At 46.3% G+C, this 22,270-nt stretch overlaps 1 protein-coding gene across 1 annotated transcript in view; it reads right to left on the bottom strand.

Moving 5' to 3' along the window:
- Positions 1-22,270, bottom strand: part of ERBB3 (erb-b2 receptor tyrosine kinase 3) — a 90,577-nt gene that overhangs the window by 44,789 nt on the left and 23,518 nt on the right. Inside the window, exon 2 of the mRNA XM_081898510.1 lies at positions 3,074-3,225. Within this exon, the coding sequence (XP_081754636.1) occupies positions 3,074-3,225 (152 nt within the window). The remainder of the gene's footprint in view (positions 1-3,073; positions 3,226-22,270) is intronic.

Here is a 22,270-nt window from a genome sequence, read left to right as displayed (position 1 = left end):
TCTCGGCCTCCCAGCTACTCTGGGAAGGTGGACAATCCAAAACTCTACTGCCTCAACCATAGCTGTCAACTTTCAGATTTGAAAATTAGGGATCAGCAGCCCTGAAAATAGGGGTGCGGGTGGCGCTGTGGGTTAAACCACAGAGCCTAGGACTTGCTGATCAGAAGGTTGGCGGTTTGAATCCCCGCGACGGGGTGAGCTCCTGTTGCTCGGTCCCTGCTCCTGCCAACCTAGCAGTTCGAAAGCAAGTCAAAGTGCAAGTAGATAAATAGGTACCACTCCGGCAGGAAGGTAAACGGCGTTTCCGTGCGCTGCTCTGGCTCGTCAGAAGCGGCTTAGTCATGCTGGCCACATGACCCGGAAGCTGTACGCTGGCTCCCTCGGCCAATAAAGCAAGATGAGCGCTGCAACCCCAGAGTCGGTCACGACTGGACCTAATGGCCAGGGGTCCCTTTACCTTTACCCCTGAAAATAAGGGATCAGCAGCCTCACCTGTCCCGGAGACAGTCTACGGGATATCTAACAATCCGGGATAGCAGCAGGAAGCGGCGCTGGAATAAGGGAATTTCCCGCAAAAAAAGGGAAGGTTGACAGCTATGGCCTCAACTGTGAGCTGAAGGAAATTACCCCAGTATTGAAATCTTTAGCCAGCTGCAGCATAGATCAGAAGCAGGGATGCCCAGGCTTCTACTCACCCTCAAAGTGCAAACCTCACTGACGCCAACATATGACGAGCAGCATCGTTCAATCCCTCCTCTGTCTTGGCACTAACCTATGACTCCCCACTTTAAGATGCAGGAACCCAACACAGCAAAAACCCCACAACCTTTGCTCTTTATCAAGGCAGAGTCTCGGTGCCATAAGTGCTGTCTACCTGTCTGGTGCCCATAGAAGGCAAGTCAGGGCACAGCCCTGTCTGGCAGGAAATCTGGGAGCAAGTGAGAGCAGGAAGAGGGGGTGAGCTAACAAGACAGTTCTCCACACTAGTGAGATGGGGTAAGGACCAAGGAGGAAAGACAGAGAGGTTAATTTAAATCCTAAGACGGTAACAAGGGTATTGCTTAAACTGCTGACAGTCAATATTCCCAGGGTGCCTTGTAGAAGATTCCATGCTAGCTTCACAAATCTGCTGACAACAGGAATAAACTTAGGCCTGGTGCACTCGTAACACGGGCTTTTTGCAAATCATGGTTTGCAGTTGGGATTCAGATTCAGGATTGAACTATCCCCCTTCCCCACTCCAGCTTACTTTCTCCCCTCCCCTCCTGACAGTTACCATGTTTTCATTTTATGTGTGTGTTAGCTCAATAGATGTTAACGGCAAATTACATTCTTTTCTAACCATGGTTTTGCAAATCGACTTGAAATCAGCGGTTGTGAGGAAACCATGACTTATATCAATGAACATATTCACACAACATCATGTTTATCTGTGGAAAGGGAAGAGTAGGGCAGGAAATAGCTGCAAACCAGGGAAGAGGGAGAGAAAGGAATGTACATGCACAAGGTTGGCTCCTAGTCTGCAAAAAAATGTGCATGGGATCTATTATTTTACCTGCCCAGAAATACCTGTACTCCTATAAGACCAGCAGTGTGTATGGTGCTTTAAAGAGTATAAAATGGCAAATCCCTGCCCCATAGAGTTTACAGTATAATCTAAAATTATTTTAGATTATGTTCTTTTAAAAGGGAAGGGAAGCCCCAGGAGACTGTATACATGCTTAAGCTTCATGACAGGCTGTTATAGTAGGGCATGGGTAAGCAGACTAAGGCCCGGGGGTCAGATCCAGCCTAATCACCTTCTAAATCCAGCCTGCAGATGGTCTGGGAATCAGCGCATTTTACATGAGTAGAATGTATTCTCTTATTTAAAATGCATCTCTGGGTTATTTGTAGGGCCTGCTTGGTGTTTTTACATGAGTAGAATGTGTGCTTTTATTTAAAATACATCTCTGGGTTATTTGTGGGGCATAGGAATGTGTTAAATCCCCCCCCCCAGTGGACCGGCTCCCTGCTGAAAAGGTTTACTGAGATGCCAACTTGAACAAAATATTGGGGAGGCCAGGTAAGCCCCACATAATCTATCACATGATGCGATGTACGCACACCATTTGAATGGAAGCTCCCATCAACGGGGGGTGCTGGCAGCCCCCTTAAATATTTATTGGGCGAGTGAAGACCCTTTGGCCCCTATGGGCATGGGAGCTATGGGGTGTCAACATCTCTTCCTGCCTTCTTTGTTTCGAAGCACGCTCCTCCTCCTAGATCAGTGTTTCCCAAACGTTTTTGGGCAACGGCACACCTGTTTACTGAAAAAAAATCTCGCGGCACACCACCATTAAAGCCCCGCCCCGTGACGTCAGCGCGCAGCGTCACGCCGGGAGGGACGCACAAAAGTGAAAGTTTTTTCCCTCCCCCTTGCTGGGGAACCTCCAAGCTTTGGGGGTGGGAGGAGGCAGCAGAGCGAGGGACTGAGGGACGGCGGCAACTGAGGCGGCGGCGGCTGAGGCAGAGCTGGGAAGGGGGTTTCCAGGGGACACGGCAGCTCCTCGAAAGGCTTCTCTCAGCTGCGCTCAATCCGCCTCGGAGAGGATTTCCCCTCCGGTCCCATGCGTTCGTTTGGGGCATCGCTCCGGCTGCTCCCTCTCCCGCCGCGCAGGAGCGATGCCTCTCTCTGGCTCTCCCTCCGCGCAGGCTGAGGGAGGGAGGGAGGGGCGCGTGTGACCCGTCTCTGCTGGGAGACCAAACCCAGCGAGGCAGAGTCGCGCGGAGGCGCCCAGGCAGCGCTGCCGGCTGCGAGGAGGAGCGCCAGGCAGCAGCAGGAGGCGCGGCCTCTCCTCGCCGCCGCCGCCCCGCCTCTCGCCGCCCGACTCGCCTGCCTCCCTCCAGGCATCTCGCGGCACACGAGGCAACGTCTCACGGCACACTCGTGTGCCGCGGAACACCGGTTGGGAAACACTGTCCTAGATCCTTACTGGCCCTTGTGTACTTCACAGGGCTGATGCCAACACACAAAGGTCTTTCCCCCAACACACACGCTCAGCAAGTAATCTCCTTTCCATCCCCTCGTTACCTGCAAGAATGAGAGGTCCGAATTTCTTTCAATGAGCACAATCTCAAGGTTGCCCATGACGATCTCACAGTTGTTGTACATTTTCTGTAGCGTCTGGTATGTCTGGTGGGAATCTCCCGTGACGCTGAGACCATTCAGGGTGCCTGCACAGACTGCAACAAAAGAAGGAGAAGAGATGCATAAGTCAGGAGCAAAGCACAGTAGCTGAAACTTGGCAGCCAACGGGTGACAAGAAAGATCAAGGTCAAACACCCCCTCCCCGTCATAAGCAGGGCTGCCCACACATCAGCGCTTCACAATTTGATCCACGATCCTGGCCAGAGCATGCCGCAGGTAAAGATTAGGTGTGAACCAAGTTAGCTGTCCAGGGTCACAACAACCTTCCTCTGGAACACATCACTCAAGCCCCCTGACACTAAGGATACATCCACACCATGAACTTACAAAACTTTTATGCCAGTTTAACTATCATGATTTCCTTCCCCCCCAAATCCTGGTAGTTAACTGTAGTTTGATGAAAGAACTAAGAATCCCCAGTCCCCTTCTCACAGAATTACAGTCCTCAGGTTTTCTTTGGGACAGGGAACTGCTATGAATTTGGTATGGATAGATCTTCTCAATGGGAGAGACAGAGAACCTGTGGTCCCTCCAAGTGTTGTTGAACTACAGCTCCCATCATCGCTGACCATTCCCCATGGTGGCTGGGGCTGATGGAAGTTTGAGTCCAACAACATCTGAAAGAACACAGGTTAACCACCCTTGCTCTATGGGCTCATTTAGGATGCCTCTAGAGAAGGCTTTCCCAAACTTGGGTGTCCAGCTGTTTTCAAACTACAACTCCCATCATCCCTAGCTAGCAGGGATGATGGGAATTGTAGCCCCAAAACAGCTGGACACCCAAGTTTGGGAAACCCTGCTCGAGGCAGTCTTGTGAGTAACAAATGTGATTGACATCCGCAATCCATATGGGATTATTTATTAAATCTGTATATTGCCCTTCATCCAAAGATTTCAGGGTGGTTCACAATATAAAAATACAAAATGAGAGCACAGAATACGTAACAAAACAAAACAAAAACTCCTACATATATATATATATTTTAATAGGATCAGATGATGTGGTAAAGCCACTATGGTCGATACCAGTTAAGGTAATGCCAAACAACCATGTTAGATGCCATAACTTTCAAAACTATCCTTCGACTTGAAGCCTGGCACAAACATCACCAGGGAGAAGCCACCTGCAAAATAGCTTATAGTTCCTCAGAAGGGTGGCAATGATGGCCAGCGTCCAACTTCAGAGGTGCTCAAGGGCTTGGACATGCTCAGCGGGCTTGTTGCTTGTTTTCCTCAGAACACCTGACCCCAATGACACATTACAAACTGTTTTTTGAACTCACTATCCCCAGTTTCAAAAGGGGTTTGCCATGAAGAATGGGAAGTTCCTGGTCCAGAGATTGAAGCCCAACGTGTATTGGGCACACAGAACTTATTACATATTCTATATGAAACACACCCAAATACAGTGGTACCTCAGGTTACATACGCTTCAGGTTACAGAGTCCGCTAACCCAGAAATAGTGCTTCAGGTTAAGAGCTTTGCTTCAGGATGAGAACAGAAATCATGCTCCGGTGGCACAGCGGCAGCGGGAAGCCCTATTAGCTAAAGTGGTGCTTCAGGTTAAGAACAGTTTCAGGTTAAGAACAGACCTCCGGAACAAATTAAGTACTTAACCCAAGGTACCACTGTATAAGAAAGGAGAACCTGCTTTTAGCAGTGGTTGTTGAATACAAGTTGACATTCTAGTTTTATGGTAAGAGTTCAAATTCTGAATTTCCTTAAAACCAGACAGTAAAGTTTCAAAAAGTCAAGTTCTGTATATATGTGTGTGTGGGTACGGATATATCACGCCGCTTGGAAAACAAGTGGGCACTATTGACCAGTTTTACTTCTTTTGGAACAGAGGAAGTGAATACCAAAAAAAAATACCAGTCACCATGGTGCCCACTTCCGGCAGCTTGCCATTGGCTAATCTCACCCAGGCCCTGAAGGCAATTTGCCAGGGAAATGATTGGCAACCATGAGCAATTCCAGCTCCACCCCTTGGAAGGTAAATAAGCAATCAGCTTCTCCCCCACAGCTGAAGTGGCAGGTAACAAGAGGAAGTGTGCAATAGGGCAGAAACCACAGAGAAGCAGGTTCCTTGACTTGATAGGCCTCAGAGAGCTTTGTTGAGATCTGGATCTGCCCTAGAATGGTTCTTTTGTTTTCTATTCTCCTTGACAAGGAGTACATTCTGGTGTGGGTACATTTACACTTGTGGGGGGTTTTTTGGCATGCAACACACCCATCAAGCTGCGTCCTCAACACACCACTGACCCACTGGGTGCCATCTTTGCCCCTTGCAAAGCACCACTACACAATGCCCTGACTCCACTGAGATCCATACCCTTATTCTCCAGCAGGCTCCTGCAGATATGGTCTGAGAGTCTTGTTCTTGGCATGGCAGCGTAGGTCCAGCAGGCCCCTGGCACCCGTACCTGGCTGCCCACCCTCCCCTGCACAGGTCTGCTTTTCAGGCAAGCACCACCCTCTTCATTGCAACCCTACAGAGCAGGTGTGGGATGGGGTGTGTGAAACAGACCAAGCGCTAGTTACAGCTTTCAGCACTCCTCTATTATCACGCAGACTTCTCCCAGCAGCTTTGAAAGGAAGCTTAGGGTGTGAGGATGCAGAAAACACCTGGCTTCTAGTTCTCTTTTCATTTCAAGGCTTGTCAATGCTCACTATTTTCTGTTCTCTTTGGGCGAACCTCACTTTTAATATTCATTTGTTCTTTTTAAAATATTTCTACACTGCTCCCTCTTTTAGTGATACTTGAATGGTTCATAATATAAAACAAAATAATAATGTATTAAAACATGGGAAACAACTGTAGAATTCCACTCCCTGTCGCCAGCACTATATATTATTCAAAGCTGGAAATTAGGAACCAAACAAAGACCTGGGCAAACAGGTAGGGCTTAAGCAGGTACTGAAAGCTCACGACAGCCAACCTGTTGAGTTCTTTCCAAGAGCAGGGAGTTCCACAGAACAGGCACATTCACAGAAAAGAAATATAGATTAGTTAGTTACCACTGACTTTACCCTCCTCCTTATAATGTAATCAAGTGAATTACGAGTGGCAAAAGGGTGGTTTTTCTTCTTTCATGTTTATAGGTAAAGCGAGGATGTTACTTAAATTATCAGTTGTGTGTGCAGAGCAGGCAGTAGTGGTTATTCTGGATCAATTAGCCATGGAGACAGGTGTGCTCTCCAGTATCTGGTGTTTGCAGGTAAACTTTTGTTGCTAAATCACAGGTTAGGCACACTGTGCCCCATCATCCATGAACGCATAAACACTTGTTGTTAATAGGTAACAGAGCGAACACTGAATAAACAAGACTACCCTGCTCGGTTTTCATTTTGGATTAAATCATCCAAAACAAACTCTCACTCAACCCCCACCCCCATGTTCCTTATTCAAAACCACTCATTTGTACTAAAAGCAGAAGATATACATAAAACACGCAGTTCAAGAACAGGGGAAGTCCACCTTCTTTAGTCCAGTTGCAATGAACACAGGGTTGCGTTTGGTAGACCTAAGTGAGTCGTGCCCATTAACTTCAATGGATTTACTCTGAATAGGACTAGCATTGAATACAGGTCACACTGCCCAAAATCTGTCTCTCATAGGAGTCTCCCAGGATTATCTGGGGAAGCCATGACTGTTTAAAGCGGTATCACAGTGCTTTAAATGTATGATGCAGATGGGGCCAAAAGAAGCACTTCTTTTGTCTGTTTTTAACTCATCCTGGGCATCTGCCAGTGATTTCCACCCTTAAAGGGTTGGAGAAAGCTACCCCGATACCCAGGCTTAGTGCTTTTAGAACAGCAAGGCTGTGATGCAGTAATGTTGACTAAGCACCACACAAGAACATTTTTCTTCCTCGGGGTGTGGATTTAACAGCTATTACGATAAGAACTTCAAACAATGTACGGTAAGCAAACAGAATAGTAAACAAACCAGGCACTGTAGATGATCTGAATTTATTCAGCCCCAGAATCCATATCCAGTGCGCAGGGTTATAAAGGATATGTCCTAGATGCATTTCCTGCTAAGCAAGGGAATTGCCCTACCTTTACTCTGTCTTCCTCCTATTGCTGCCCTCATCCCACCCCACAAAAGAAGCTTTGTTTCTGTGAATGATGGAGAGAGCTACACCTTCCCCACACCATTGGGCAGAGAAGATTCCAGGAAAAGCTGCATCTGACGAATTTGTGCCCATTGTACTACTGCTAAAGGAAAACATAAACAACAAAACTACTGTTCTGTAAATTGATCCCCAAAAAGAACTAGCCTACTTTATTTGGTATGTTCTAAAACAGGCAGAGGGACGCAGGTGGTGCTGTGGTCTAAACCACTGAGCCTCTTAGGCTTGCTGATCAGAAGGTCAGCGGTTTGAATCCCTGCGATGGAATGAGCTCCCGTTGCTCGGTCCCTGCTCCTGCCAACCTAGCAGTTCGAAAGCACGTCAAAGTGCAAGTAGATAAATAGGTACCGCTCCGGCGGGAAGGTAAACCGTGTTTCCGTGCGCTGCTCTAGTTTCACCAGAAGCGGTTTAGCCATGCTGGCCACATTACCCGGAAAAACTGTCTGCAGACAAACGTCGGCTCCCTCGGCCTATAGAGCGAGATGAGCACCGCAGCCCCAGAGTCATTTGCAACTGGACTTAACTGTCAGGGGTCCTTTACCTTTACAGTGGTACCTCGGGTTACATACACTTCAGGTTACATACGCTTCAGGTTACATTCTCCGCTAACCCAGAAATAGTACCTCAGGTTAAAAACTTTGCTTCAGGATGAGAACAGAAATCGTGCTCCGGCGGTGTGGCAGCAGCGGGAGACCCCATTAGCTAAAATGGTGTTTCAGGTTAAGAACGGACCTCTGGAACGAATTAAGTTCTTAACCCGAGGTACACTGTACCTTTTAAAACAGGCAGAAGGCCAGACAGAGCCCCCTGTTGCTTCTCTGCCAGCCCCTCTTATGAACAAAAAGCAGGCTAGCAAAAAAAATTCCCACTTAAGAATGGGCACTTCCCTGCCACTTCTGTTTCTTTCGTGACAAGCACACAGGAACAAGTTTTGCCTTTCCTCTTCTGGCAGCGCAGTCACCTTGGTGAAAGTCCTGCTGGCCTAGGTTGACATGGCTTGGATCTGGTATAAACTCCTACATTGAAAGCCTAAAGGAGCAAAGACAATTGCCATCATTCTTTGCTGATTTCAGGCTAGGTATGCCATCACCAAGCTCTGCACTGCCCATCTTGTCCCATGGTTATAAAAGTGTTGGAACTGATGGGGGGGAAGTGCTGGCTGCTACAGACAGGTGAGGGAGGAATGCTCCCCTACAGAGACATCGCAGCTGACTTAGGGCAGCAGAGAGCTATGTATATGTATATATGCAGCAAGAAGGAGATTGCTACACCCCGGAAGCAGTAAGTAAATAAGTAGATTGCAGGTGGAGGGGGGAAATTCTAGAGAAACGGAGTTCCTTTGAGCATATCCTATGCAATCAATAATCACAGTCATGTTCTTCAAAATCTAGAGAAAATTTCAGAAAGCATTTTTTAATCCATACCTTGTGCCCATGGGCCTTAGGTTGCCTACCCCTGAACTCCCTTCCCCATCCCAGAATAAACCCACTGATGTCTGCCACTAGACCTCCCAAGCTCTCTCTAGCATGGTTTCCATGTAGGCATGAGTTCTGGACATTTGACTTTACATTAAAAAAAAGATACTATGCTGTACTTATCCATGACCTATGGACAAGTCCACATTATGATGTGAAATCTGGTGAGCTACAGAGAAGAAGCCATTTACTTTCAAGCTCTTTAACTGCTGCTATTTCCTACAGTTTGGGTGTGTACATTTGCTTCATATCTGTAAAGTTCATGAGGGTTAAGCACGAGCCCATAAATCTTCCGCAGTTGCCTCAAAAACTGACACGCACACACCAAACTGGCTGGGCAACTTCTTTCGCCAAGTATGACACAAACAAACAACCTGATCGACCAACAGCCTGAGCCAATCAACAGCCCGAAGTGATTGACGCACAGCAGGTTCATGTCGTACCTGGAACACAACAGGACTTCGGCAATCCAAACACATACACAATGCCAAAAGCCACACCTACAGTTTATGTTCCCAAGGTAGGGAAAGAGAAGGGGGGCAAAAAGATGCATTTGGGGCCAACTGGGCTGGAAATCTGGACACAGGATTCCCCGAGCGCAAAAAGTTATTTGTGGTTTTTGCTATGTGTTTCCAGTGGGATAAGGACAGAGATAAATTCCCCTGGCAGATCCTGTAAAAGTTCGAGCCTTTTCACTCCACCAATCATTCCGAATGTCCCAGTAGCCACGGAAGAAGTAGACCTTCTGGGTGCAGGAACGGAAACCCCTGCCAGCTCTAGAAGGGGAGGAGAGCCTGGACACAGGGCCTTCATTGTCCCCAGATGGAGCTGCTTTGCTCCCCAGGCCACTCTGTGAAGGGACAGCCCCAAGCCATGTCCTGGCTGGACAACAATGGGGTGATTATCCATGGGGAGGGGTGGAGACATTAAAGGATCCTGCCACAAGACTGCTTGAAGGGAACAGATATGTCCATCAGCCCCCCCACTTCACCCAAAGAGGTGGAGGATCCAGCCCTGATCTCTTTACCTCTGGAATATTCCCTCCTTACTGCTATGTCAGTGAACCCTATCTCTTACTTATTAACACGTTAAAAAAAATAAATCTGCACAAATCTATCCCACCTCTCTTAATTCGTAGAAGTCACAGAGTCCTCTACAGTGTGGTCCTAATCCAGATTCATTGACTAAAGCAACATAGCTTCCCTCCTGTTAAATGTTAGGCAAACAGCATCTCTGTTGTTGTTTTCGGCACTTACTGAAGACCATCCTCTTCCAACCAGCCTTTTAAGTAGAAATCTTATTTTAAAAGCAGAAATCTTTCCCAGTCTGCATCTGTACTGGAATTGTTTTTAGATGTTCTGTTAAATCTTTTCTGCGTGGGTTCCTCAAGGATTCCCCATTGCTGTGCTATAACCTTCCCTGCTCTAAGCTGGGATAAGAATCGCAAAAATTGCAGCCATGTTCCCTGATCAGACAACGAGACACTTCTCTGTCCTTACGTTTGCACTCTTTCTATGCTTAATTGTACTGTGGGTTTAAGTCACCAAAAGGCTGAAAAACAGTAGTGATGTTAGCAAGTCCATAGCTATTTATTGCCACCAGACATAAACAATGCTTCCTTTCCAGGCAATCTACACTCCATCCTTCTGCCGCCTCTGGCCTGGCAGCCTCTTTCCTCAATGGGCAAAAAAGGCAGAGGGAGAATTGCCATGAACAGCTACCCACCCTCTTCTCCCCAGTCCAGACAGTGGCTCCAGCCTGGGAGGCAAGCAACAGCCAGACATATCAAGTCACTTCCTGAAGCGATAACTGGAGGGGGGAACATGAAAGGGTTGGAGGGGGTGGAAGTGCTTAACTCCTCTCAATCATTTCCCTTGTCTGTGTGTGTGTGTGTGTGTGCGTGTGTGTGTGTGTGCGTGTGTACACACACGTGCACCACACAAAAGTGCCCCTCTCAGTTTCCTTCAGCCCCGAGAAGCTAGGAGTCTAGGACTCCTGGGTTCTACTGCCAGCTATAAGGGATTAATGAGTATTAATAAAGATTAGAACGTGGTGAGGGATGAACTTGGGTTGGCAGGGGGCAAACGGGAAGGGGTAGCAAACAGGAAGGGGCTAGGAGCCAGGACCACTGGGTTTTGTCCCATTTTTCTAGTGACATGTTCTTTGCCGGGTTGCTATTCAAGAGCCAGACGTGACTCAGAGCTGAGCAGCTGGGTGTGGGGAGAGGGGAGAACAGTTTTGCCTCTTGCTAGGCTGAGATAAAATCAATGACACCTACTCCCCACCGCCGTAACCACAATCTCTTCACCCGTCCACCTAGATTAGGACACCCAAGGTTCATTCTTTACATGTAAAGTTATTGGCCTCATGGTATATACAATGCGAAAAGTGCTCCCCAACTGTGGCCACTTCTCTTGGGCTCTGGATCTAGACACGTCAAAGAAGCAAATCAGTTAAACGCATTGTAAACTCATACAGGGAAATCCGGCAGGGAAAGGCGGGACTCCACAGTGCCATCTGGTGTCACAGTGTTATATCATATATAAAAAGGTAAAGGGGACCCCTGACCATTAGATCCAGTTGTGACCGACTCTGGGGTTGCGGCACTCATCTCGCTTTATTGGCCAAGGGAGCTGGCATACAGCTTCCGGGTCATGTGACCAGCATGACTAAGCCACTTCTGGCAAACCAGAGCAGCACATGGAAACGCCGTTTACCTTCCCGCCGGAGCGAAACCTACTTGCACTTTGACGTGCTTTCGAACTGCTAGAGTTGGAAGGGATCCCAAGGGTCTTTGAGCCCAACCCCCTGCATTACAAAGGCGAGCAGCTGACATATGCAAGGACACCTGACTGTCATTAGAACCCTATGTCCCAGACCTTCACTGCATAAATATGTAGGTGATCCAAGAAAGGTGAGAAGGATTCACACTGCCCTCCAACAGGTTCTGGCTTTTACTGCAACTGGCCTATGGGCTGAGATATAGGGCATCCCTTACCTACTTTTGCTTTGCCTTCACAGAGTAGGACCAGAAGCACGGTAGGTGTGCCCTATGGTTGCTGAGCAACCACAGACACTCCAGACAGGCGTCAAACTTTGGCCTGGTCAGGCATCTGCCAAGGGCCTACACCCCAGTAGGAGGCTCAGGACAGGAGCCCCTTGACCTGCTGAAGTGAGAAAGGAGCCCCTTGGCCTGGAGCTAACCCAGAGGATGGTGATGAAGAAGGTGAGAGGCGAGGGGATCAAGTCCTATGAGGAAAAGTTTATGGAGATGTCAAGCCTGGAGAAGACAATTAAGCAGCAGTAGAATCAATCACCATCTTCCAAGGGCTGTCACATAAATGATGAAGGAAATCCAACCCCAAATGGGAATACTACCCAAAATCAGAACTTACATAGGAATCCATAACAAACAAACAAAAACAAAGGAAATGGAGCAAGGGCAGCTCATCTTGTTTTGCCACTTGAGGTGAAACAGGAAGTACCGGCCACCTGCACAGAATCAGCACCAATTTCCAGCAAGATCTCACCAAAATCTTGCGAGATCTCACTGGAAATCTAGTGGTGGTGGCAGGGTGGGTGGGGCCCCTGCAGGGTTGTCGGCCTGCGGGTTTCCAACACCCGAGGCGGCTGCTTCACCCCACCTCATGGTTGGGCCGGGCATGGAAAGGGGAATGCTTGTCATCTATTGGCTCCTAAAGAATGCGTGTGGCTGTTCCTTGAACCATTTTTTTGGATCTGAGGTCTCTCTTTGTTTCCTGGGGAAAAGAATAGGCGAAAGATGCCATCCAAGGTGAGGAGGGGGGACCAGACTTAATCTGATGTCAGTCTTGTCCCAGTCTGGATGAAATCACATTAGAGCTGAGGCTTGAGATAAAGAAACCTTTAATGGAGACAACAAAACAAGCCTGCACAAGAAACCTCAACTTAGCAAACAAGCAAGCATCCAACCAACCAACCTAGCTCAGCAAACAGATTATTGGGTAACATGGGGACAGACACCTCAAAATCTCACTGATGGAGAGAAAGACAGAGCGCGCACTTCGGTGGTCCGCAGATGATTTCTTAACATTATTAACAAATGGAAAACGGAAACACCATCTGGCTGGAACTAACAGAAGTCAAATCTAGCATCCCTTAGTCTCAATGGTGTGGTTGGGTAGCAGTTTGCAATTATAGGGCCCCCTGCTCAAATGGTAACGTGTGCTTCTTTGATTCAAAATGAAATGAGTCAAAATTGCTGAGTTTGGGGCCCTTCTGTTCATTCCACTGAGTGGAGTCCTAGACATCCGTCCTGAAGTCCTGCTTCACAGCACTGCTGATCATCCTCAACAATTCTCTATTTCACTTTTAAAGGTTCTAAATGAACCCTCCTTCCTTACCAAAAATAAGTCGAAAGAAGCAGCTTTCACTAAGTTGGTGCCCTCCAAGGTCGGCTAGGGCTCATGAAAGTTGTAGCCCAAAACATCTGAAGGGCATGGAGTTGGCAAACAAGGCTCTAAAGGTAAAGGTACCCCTGACCAGTACGGACGACTCTGGAGTTGCGTGCTCATCTCGCCCTATAGGCCAAGGGAGCTGGCATATGTCTGCAGACAGCTTCTGGGTCATGTGGCCAGCATGACTAAACCACTTCTGGCGAAACCAGAGCAGTGCACGGAAACGCCGTTTACTTTCCCGCCAGAGTGGTACCTATTTATCTACTTGCACTTTTACGTGCTTTCGAACTGCTAGGTGGGCAGGAGCTGGGACCAAACAATGGGAGCTCACCCCGTTGTGGGGATTTGAACAGCCAACCTTCTGATCAGCACGCCCTAGGCTCTGCGGTTTAGACCACAGTGCCACCAGCTCTAGCAGACTATAAAATGCCACCCATCACTGACTTGAAGCCCTGTGTTATTCACATTTACTCCATCACACCACATCTTCAGTTGCTGAAAGGTTATGCATTTTAGTTTAGACACCGCATATATGCGTAGACACACAATTCATTGTGTGGCCAGCTGCCCGCTCCCTGTTCATAGCAGTGGCACACAGACACTGAATCACTGACAGTGAATAGAGAGGTCTGGGGGCTCTGCTAGAGGTACCGAAAATAAAAATAATTTTAAGAAGAGCTGCCATTAGTCACAGAAATAGAATGGGGACAGAAGAGAGGAGGACAGCAGTCATTCAGTGCATATAGACATCAACAACTGAAAAGCTGCAGAGAACATCTTGGGTTCTCCTCTAAACTAATGGAGACAATGGATTTTAGTGCATGGGTAGGCAAACTAAAGCCTGGGGGCTGGATCCGGCCCAATCGCCTTATAAATCTGGCCCATGGATGGTCCAGGAATCAGCGTGTTTTTACATGAGTGGAATGTGTTCTTTTATTTAAAATGCATCTCTGGGTTATTTGTGGGGGATAGGAATTCATTCATATTTTTTTTCAAAATATAGTCGGCCCCCCACAAGGTCTGAGGGACAGTGGACCGGCCCCCTGCTGAAAAAGTTTACTGACTCCTGTTTTAGTGCATTGCTATTTCATTTGCACCCCAAGGTTCCTTCAAGATGATCAGGACAATTTATTTGGGAGTTGTCCTATTGAATTCTCACATCCATTCAACCTGAGATATTCAGCTTCAAGGCTAGCATTATAGCATACCCTCCAACATTTTTCCAGTCAAAATAGGGACATCCTATTCCATCATCCTAAACATTTTATTTATACCCTGTCCATCTAACTGGGTTGCCCCAGCCACTCTGAGCGGCTTCCAACATACAGTAGACCCTCCGGATACTTAATTCGTTCTGGGGGTCCATGCACAACCCAAAAAGTCCGCAACAAGAGGTGCCACTTCTGCGCACACGCACAGCGCGATAGAGTGCTTCTGCGCATGCGCGCACAGCAAAACCCAGAAGTATACACTTCCGGGATGAAAATGGGGACATACTAAGGAAAAGCTAGGATCGAATCAGAAACCGGGACGGCGTCTGTAAATCTGGGACAGTCCCTGAAAATAGGGACACTTGGAGGGTCTGTTGTAGTTGAGCAGGGAGTTGAACCCAAACATCTCCAGACATGCTAACCGCGACCATTAGAGAACTGGGGGCAGGGGGAGAGAAGACCTAAAAGCAAGGACTGCTGCCTAACCCTAGATTTGGGTGGGAACTAATGGGGCTAAATTGCTTTTTAGCAGAAAATACTAGGGCCTAGGTCTTCCTGAGTTTTTCGCTCAGAACTTTCAAAAGTTTTTGCTAGGTGAATGTTTGGGAGTAGTGGTACCCTTGGATACGGGTGATGCAGAGTAAATAATTACCCACCTACTACATTCCTTTACAGATTAACACATAAGTAGACATGGCCCTGGTTCTAGCTGACCTGAAACAGAGCTGATATTTACACAGCCCCATAATTTGTCCATCATTCCAACTAATAACTTGTTGTCCCGGCACTGTTTTTGTTTCAAGTCCCAGCTAACCCTTCAAATGCCTGTTATTGACCAGCATAGCGTAGTTGCTAAGAGCAAGACTCACGAGCCAGGAAGTCTACAGCTTAAAAAATCTAAGAAATCATTTAAGGTGGCATTAGGCTAGCCATTTTGTTGCAGCTTCAGCCTCCTCATCCAGACCTTTCCCTGTGAGATATAAGAGGATACAGTAGTACCTTGGGTTACATACGCTGCAGGTTACATACGCTTCAGGTTACAGACTCTGCTAACCCAGAAATATTACCTCAGGTTAAAAACTTTGCTTCAGGATGAGAACAGAAATCGTGCTCCGGCGGCGCAGCGGCAGTAGGAGGCCCCATTAGCTAAAGTGGTGCTTCAGGTTAAGAAGTTTCAGGTTAAGAACAGACCTCCGGAATGAATTAAGTACTTAACCCGAGGTACCACTGTAATAATATTTGCAGAAGCGCTAGGCAGATTATTGTAAGGATGTGAAGAAGCCCTCTTAATTATGAATAAAATACTATGTAGTATTAACCACTACAACTACTGCCTTTCGCAAAGATACTATTATGAGTTTGAGAAGGAGGTAGGCTACATGCCCCACCCCACCTCTCCTAATTCCTGAATCCAGCATGGATTCAATTACTGAGACAGCCAGGGTAGCTTCCTGGTGAGGAAATGGCCTTCTAAGTATGGGCATTAAGGTAACAAAGGAAGTGGCTCTGTGCCAGAAAACAAACAGGTGGGCCCTTCTCCCTCAACTCGCTGGTAATTAGAAAAACAAAGGACAGAGTTAAGAGTTGAGTTATGTGAGCTAGAAGCTGGAAACAGGCTGGGAAGCCAGAGAGACAGAGCCATGCCTGATTTCTGTTGGAATCCATGGCTGTGGCTATGGGCAAAGCAAGACCCGCTTGGGATGTTGTATATATGTGCAAATAAGCCATATATCATAGACACCAGTCTCTGCTGTCCCTCATTCCAAAGGAAACCGAACCCTGGAATCTTGCACCGCTCGGAGGTTGGGTTGGCGTGCAACAATACGTTGTGCAGTAAGGACTAGGTTTCTTGCAGCTGTAGGACTTGAGACAGTTGCTGCCCATCTGTAATTTGAAATATATATCGCTGTCTCAGAAAACGTAATTTGATAACCCTGAGATTTACAGTGGTGTTAATTTGTGCCTGTAAATATTAAGCACTGTAGCCATGGGGTGCAGACATACTCTTGCCTACGAATATTATTTTGTTGGAAATTCAAATAAATTCATCTGTGACATGAAAATTGCCCTGCGTGTCCTTTTCATCTTCTGCTTCTCTGTGTTTAGGAGTGTCATATATGCTCAGTTTATCACATCACTACTAAACAGAGGCTGGGATCCAAATAAACTACTTTAGGCACGCCCAAGACTGGGGGCAGGCTCAGTGAGATTTTTTTGACTCTTAAAACAAAATAGGCTTTTAACAGCAGACTGCCCGGCTCCTCAACCCTGCCGTATCACAAACTGCATTTGAAATTCTCCGGTCAAAAGCTGCTTGTCATGTGGGTCGTGGAGAAGCTGCTGTTTTGAGATCCACAAGTTCAAGATCCTTTTAGAGCTATGGAACTTGAGTGCATGTTCATTTGAAAACATTCCAAATTGTGCTGTTTCCCCTTAAAAACAGGAGGCGGGATTCACCTAACCAGCTCCGTCAGCCAAAGCCCTGCATTAGAACTTCCATGTGCACAATGGGGCTTTCGCCTCTGTCCTCCCACCCATCGCCCCCAAAATAGCAGAACACCCCCCCCCAGAAGAGCACATGGGTGGTGTCATTCCACCTGGCAAGCTGAAATACTTGTGTAGATGGGACATTCATCCTAATAATAATAATATTTTTTATTTATACCCCACCCTTCCCGGTTCAGAAAACCGGGCTCAGGGCGGCTAACAACAAATTTAAAACACTTAATTGTGATACAACAAAAAAAAGCATAAAATACAGTATAACAATAAATTCAAAGTTCTAAAATCAATTTAGGGGAAAATCCATCCAATAAACATTAGATGATCACCAGGGCTAGCTGGCTAAATTAGTCCTATTTGGGCCAGCAAGGAGGCCAGGGGAGAATTAGCTGTGGGATCTCAGAGTGGGTAATCTTCATAAAAAGGGGAGGGGGAGGGAAGGAAGGGAAATAAAAGATCAGGCTAAATTCAAATTGAAAGCCAGGTGGAACAGCTCTGTCTTACAGGCCCTGCGGAAGGAGGTTAAACCCTGCAGGGCCCTGGTCTCATGGGACAAAGCATTCCACCAGGTTGGAGCCATCACTGAGAAGGCCCTGGCCCTGGTCCTAGAGGGATGCTGAATTCCACCCAGTCATCACGCAGGCACACTGCACTACATTGGACTCAGGGGAACTCAGAGTCCCTTGGGGTGTTGGGCAGCAAAAGCCAACTTCCCTAATTTCCGACAACAGAAGAACAAACGTAAGTCTCTTGTAGATATTCATTGTTAGTAACTTGTATAGTTGCAAGTGCATCAGGATTGCATTTGTTGGAATGATTTTTTTTTAAAAAAGGAATTACAGGTACCACCATCCCAAAGGAGCAGAAAAGACTTTTTATGTATGGGACAAAAGCCGCTTGAGTGTTACTAGCCCCGAGATGGAAATAAGTCCCTACCAAAGAGGAATGGCAGATAAAGCTGATGGACTATGCTGAAATGGCAAAGCTGACTGAAAAACTTAGGAACCAAGAGGACAAATAAAAAAGAATGGGAAAAATTTACATAAATTATCTAGGAGACCACTGTAAGCAGATGGAAACATTAGCAGGATTTTAATTTCACTTGCAATATAACAAATACCGTAAATAATACGGATTGATATAAAATTTAGAGTATGGAATAATATGCAGTTTTAAATGTTGAGAATAGGACCCCATGGAGGGGTTGGGGGGGGAGTTGCGAGATTCAGACTCAGTATATGAATACGTATTTGGATTGTTATAATTTTATATTTGTAAAAATGGTTTTTAAAAAAGGATTGCACTTGTTGGAATCCTCCCCCAAACAACAACACCCAGCATATGTTTTCCCATCTTTGAAGGACCCAACTCCACAACACAAGACCTACTGTGCAACACTGCTCAAATTTATGTGATCTCTGCTGTTTAATTTTGTTGCTTCATCAGCTTGTAAACCGCCTTGCGTACAGCAATATGGAAAGGCAGTGCACAATTTAAAAGTGAAATGAAACGAAGTGAAACATAGTTAAGTCCCAAATGTCCACTCTGCACCCTATGTTTTTCCACAGAAAGATCGCTAGGCATGCTGTCCACCTCCCTTGCCCATCATCTGCTGCCTGAGGCTGCTTCCCTAATCATGGGGCTAGCCCTATACAGTGGTACCTCTGGTTACATACGCTTCAGGTTACAGACGCTTCAGGTTACCGACTCTGCTAACCCAGAAATAGTACCTCAGGTTAAGAACTTTACCTCAGGATGAGAACAGAAATCGCACGGCGGCGGCAGGAGGCCCCATTAGCTAAAGTGGTGCTTCAGGTTAAGAACAGTTTCAGGTTAAGAACAGACCTCCAGAACGAATTAAGTTCTTAACCCGAGGTACCACTGTACAGCTCACATATCCAGAGTCTTTGCATATGGCATGTTCATGTACCTAGGTCCCTTGACAGGTGGCTATCAGGGGCAGAACTGATGGCTGCAAGTATTGATGTCCCCAAGTATTGATGTCCCCACACGCAAATACACTTCTTCAACCTTTGTTCTGACTGCCAGCTGAGGTTGATACTTGCATGGATCTGCGATGGGCTGAGAACGGGCTTGGTAAATTCTTGCAACAGAAATGTTATTAATAACTTAATAGATCATTGATGCATCTCAGAGCAGGCTAAATGAGTAAAATTGTTATATACGGCATATGGAAAAAAAGTCTGCACTCTATAATCTGTAGATGGAAATCTGAAAAACAAGGTTTCCTTTGTGCACATCAAGCCTCATCTGCCCCATGTTAACTGTGTGACGTTTCTTTGAATCATTCCGTTAATGTTGTGCATCTATTCTGGTCATTTTGAGCCGTCTTGGAGTAGACCCAAATCAGGAAACTGCTATAGACATTATAGCCCCAAGCACATGCACCGATTTGGTTAGGAGCCTGTCCTTCATTTGTCCGGACAGAAAACTGAAGGAATTCATTCAGAAAATTTTTAGTCCAAGATTTGTAGCTGTTATCAGTTATAGAAACTTTCATAAAGAAAATGATGATGGATAAACTTTAAGCTCTTGGATTTCTGCTTGCTGTTGTTAATGGCACAAGAGCTCTGCTGGAACTAATGAAGCAACCCTCACGTAAAATATATCCTATAATGTAGTCTTTTGAAAACACACACACACACGTTTCAACCCTATCAAGTAAACAAATACTTAAATAATTTCTTCTATGAAACTCTGGCAGTCTCCTTGTGAAGTGTTAGTTAAATTTGCAAAGCAGAAAACAAATTCCAAATCCAACTTCACAATAATAAATTCCCAAAACCTATTTACTCGTCAAACCTTTAGTGGGCATTATAATCCAAAAATCTATGCCATGCATCTTTTAGCTCTGAACACTGCCGAAACACGGCAGTCTCATACAGAGAATAAAAGCTGCAAACTCTTCAAGCAAGCCTTAGCTTGCAAGTGATTTTTTTTTAAAAGAAAAAGGTCAAACTGGGAGCAAAACAAAGATAAGGAATAAACCCAGTATTTGACTCCTTTCCATTTTGATCACCTTAAGGCTTCCCTGAAATGTAAGGGAGGACCCGAATATTATTTTTAACCTGCCACTGTAACATTTTTTTACAAAACTTGAATTGCAGCTTCTGTTTCTGACCAATCCAATGGAAACTGGAAGGAGGTTTTCAGCAAGCTCATCAAAGCCAAGCTAGGAAACTTCTGGGGAATGTGCCAAGACTTCAAGGACCTGTCATTCCACAAAAGGGCTTGTTGTAAAACCCACAGAGCTGCATGTCACTTTCATGGTCCATTCTGCACTGTGAAATCAATTTTCCTATTTACAATCCCAGCAGTCTTGGAAGGGTCAAACTGCGTTTAAACCTGTTCCAATCTGGAGGCCAAAAAAATATGCCATCTTGTAGTTTAAGACTTAATACTTGTGACTGGCATATCGCAGAGCACAGCATCTCATTGTTTTGTAATGAGTTCCTATGAACATTTACCGGTACCCAAAAGTAAGATCCATCTTGTTCAGTGGGGCTTGCTCTCTGGTTAGATGTGTTTGGTATTCCACCTTTAAGTGACTTTAATCCCTGGCTTCCACAGTTTTGGAGGGCTGATTTTAATGCAAATTTACACGGGAGAGATTCAAAATCCATGGCCTGGATTCAACTGTTCTGGCACACTAGTAGAAGCTAGCACAAGAAGCTCCTGTTAGTGCAACTGTGCTCCTCCCCTAACATCTGTGTCCCCCTCAAGATGCTCTAGAGAAGGGGTTATCAACCTGGTCCCTACTGCCCACTAATGGGCGTTTCAGGATTCTAGGTGGGCGGTAGGGGGGTTCTATGGCACAAGCTGAATCCTCCTTCTATCGAGCACTGGTGGGAGGTAAGGAAATTTTACCATCAAGAAAGATGCATCAGTGGGCAGTAGGTATAAAAAGGTTGACTACCCCTGCTCTAGAGGCTCATGGAAACCCCCAGAACAGTGGTGTGTCTGTGTGTATGTGGAAGCAGGGATTTTGCAAGCAGCAGTGCTTGCACTGATGAAATGATCAGAACAGTGCACTGTTAATTCCTCCCAATGTTCACAGGAAACAGGAACATGCAAGAGGAATCTAGGTACTTATTGTGGACACAGCACCACCAATGTGCATTGCACATAATTTAATAAAGGTAAAGGGTAAAGGGACCCCTGACCATTAGGTCCAGTCATGGCCGACTCTGTGGTTGCGGCGCTCATCTCGCATTATTGGCCGAGGGAGCCGGCATACAGTTTCCGGGTCATGTGGCCAGCATGACTAAGCCGCTTCTGGCGAACCAGAGCAGCGCACGGAAACACCGTTTACCTTCCCGCTGGAGCGGTACCTATTTATCTACATGTACTCTGATGTGCTTTCAAACTGCTAGGTTGGCAGGAGCAGGGACTGAGCAATGGGAGCTCACCCCAATGCGGGGATTCAAACCGCTGACCTTCTGATCGGCAAATCCTGGCTCTGTGGTTTAACCCACAGTGCCACTCGCATCCCACATAATATGATAGGACTTAAAAAGTCTAAGGGGATAGCTCCTTGCCCCAAGGAGTTTACATTCTATACAGGAGACACAACAGGGGACAAATATGCATTTATTTCAGTTACATGTGGTAACATCACAGGCCTAGTTCATGTCTGCTTAGAAACAAGTCCCACTGCATTCAGTGGGATTTATTCCTATGTATAATCCGTGCAGCCTTGAACTCAGCTACTGTGTGGTATGACTCTAAGACTGAGTGGGAGAGCTGTGTTCTTCCCGATGCTTTGGACTTCTGCTCATATCAGTCCCAGCAAAAATGGCCAATGGTCAGGAATGGTGGGTCATCATCCAATACACCTCGGGGACCATAGGTGCCTTATCACTAGTCTAAGAGGTTATGGCAAGAAAGGGTTATGGTAAGGATGGGGAACCTGCATTGTTGGACTACTGATCCCATCATCCTGGACTACTGGTCATATTGGCTGAGGCTGGTGGGAGCTGGAGTCCAACAACAACCAGAGGGCCACAGGCATTCGTATCTCTGGTTTCTGAGTCTTCCATACACAGATGGACTCTGCAGACCAGCCAATCAGATGTTGCCCACCTCCAGGAATATTACAGGTGAAACTTGGAAAAATAGAATATCGTGGAAAAGTTCATTTATTTCAGTAATTCAACTTAAAAGGTGAAACTAATATATGAGATAGACTCATGACATGCAAAGCGAGATATGTCAAGCCTTTGTTGTAATTGCTATGATGGAAACACCAAATTAACAAGCTCAGAAAATTAGAATATTAAATGAAATCAGCAAAACAAG

The sequence above is a fragment of the Podarcis melisellensis genome (assembly GCF_964234715.1).
Source record: "Podarcis melisellensis genome assembly, chromosome: 2".
NCBI lineage: Eukaryota > Metazoa > Chordata > Lepidosauria > Squamata > Lacertidae > Podarcis > Podarcis melisellensis.
This window is presented reverse-complemented; position numbering and strand designations above follow the sequence as displayed.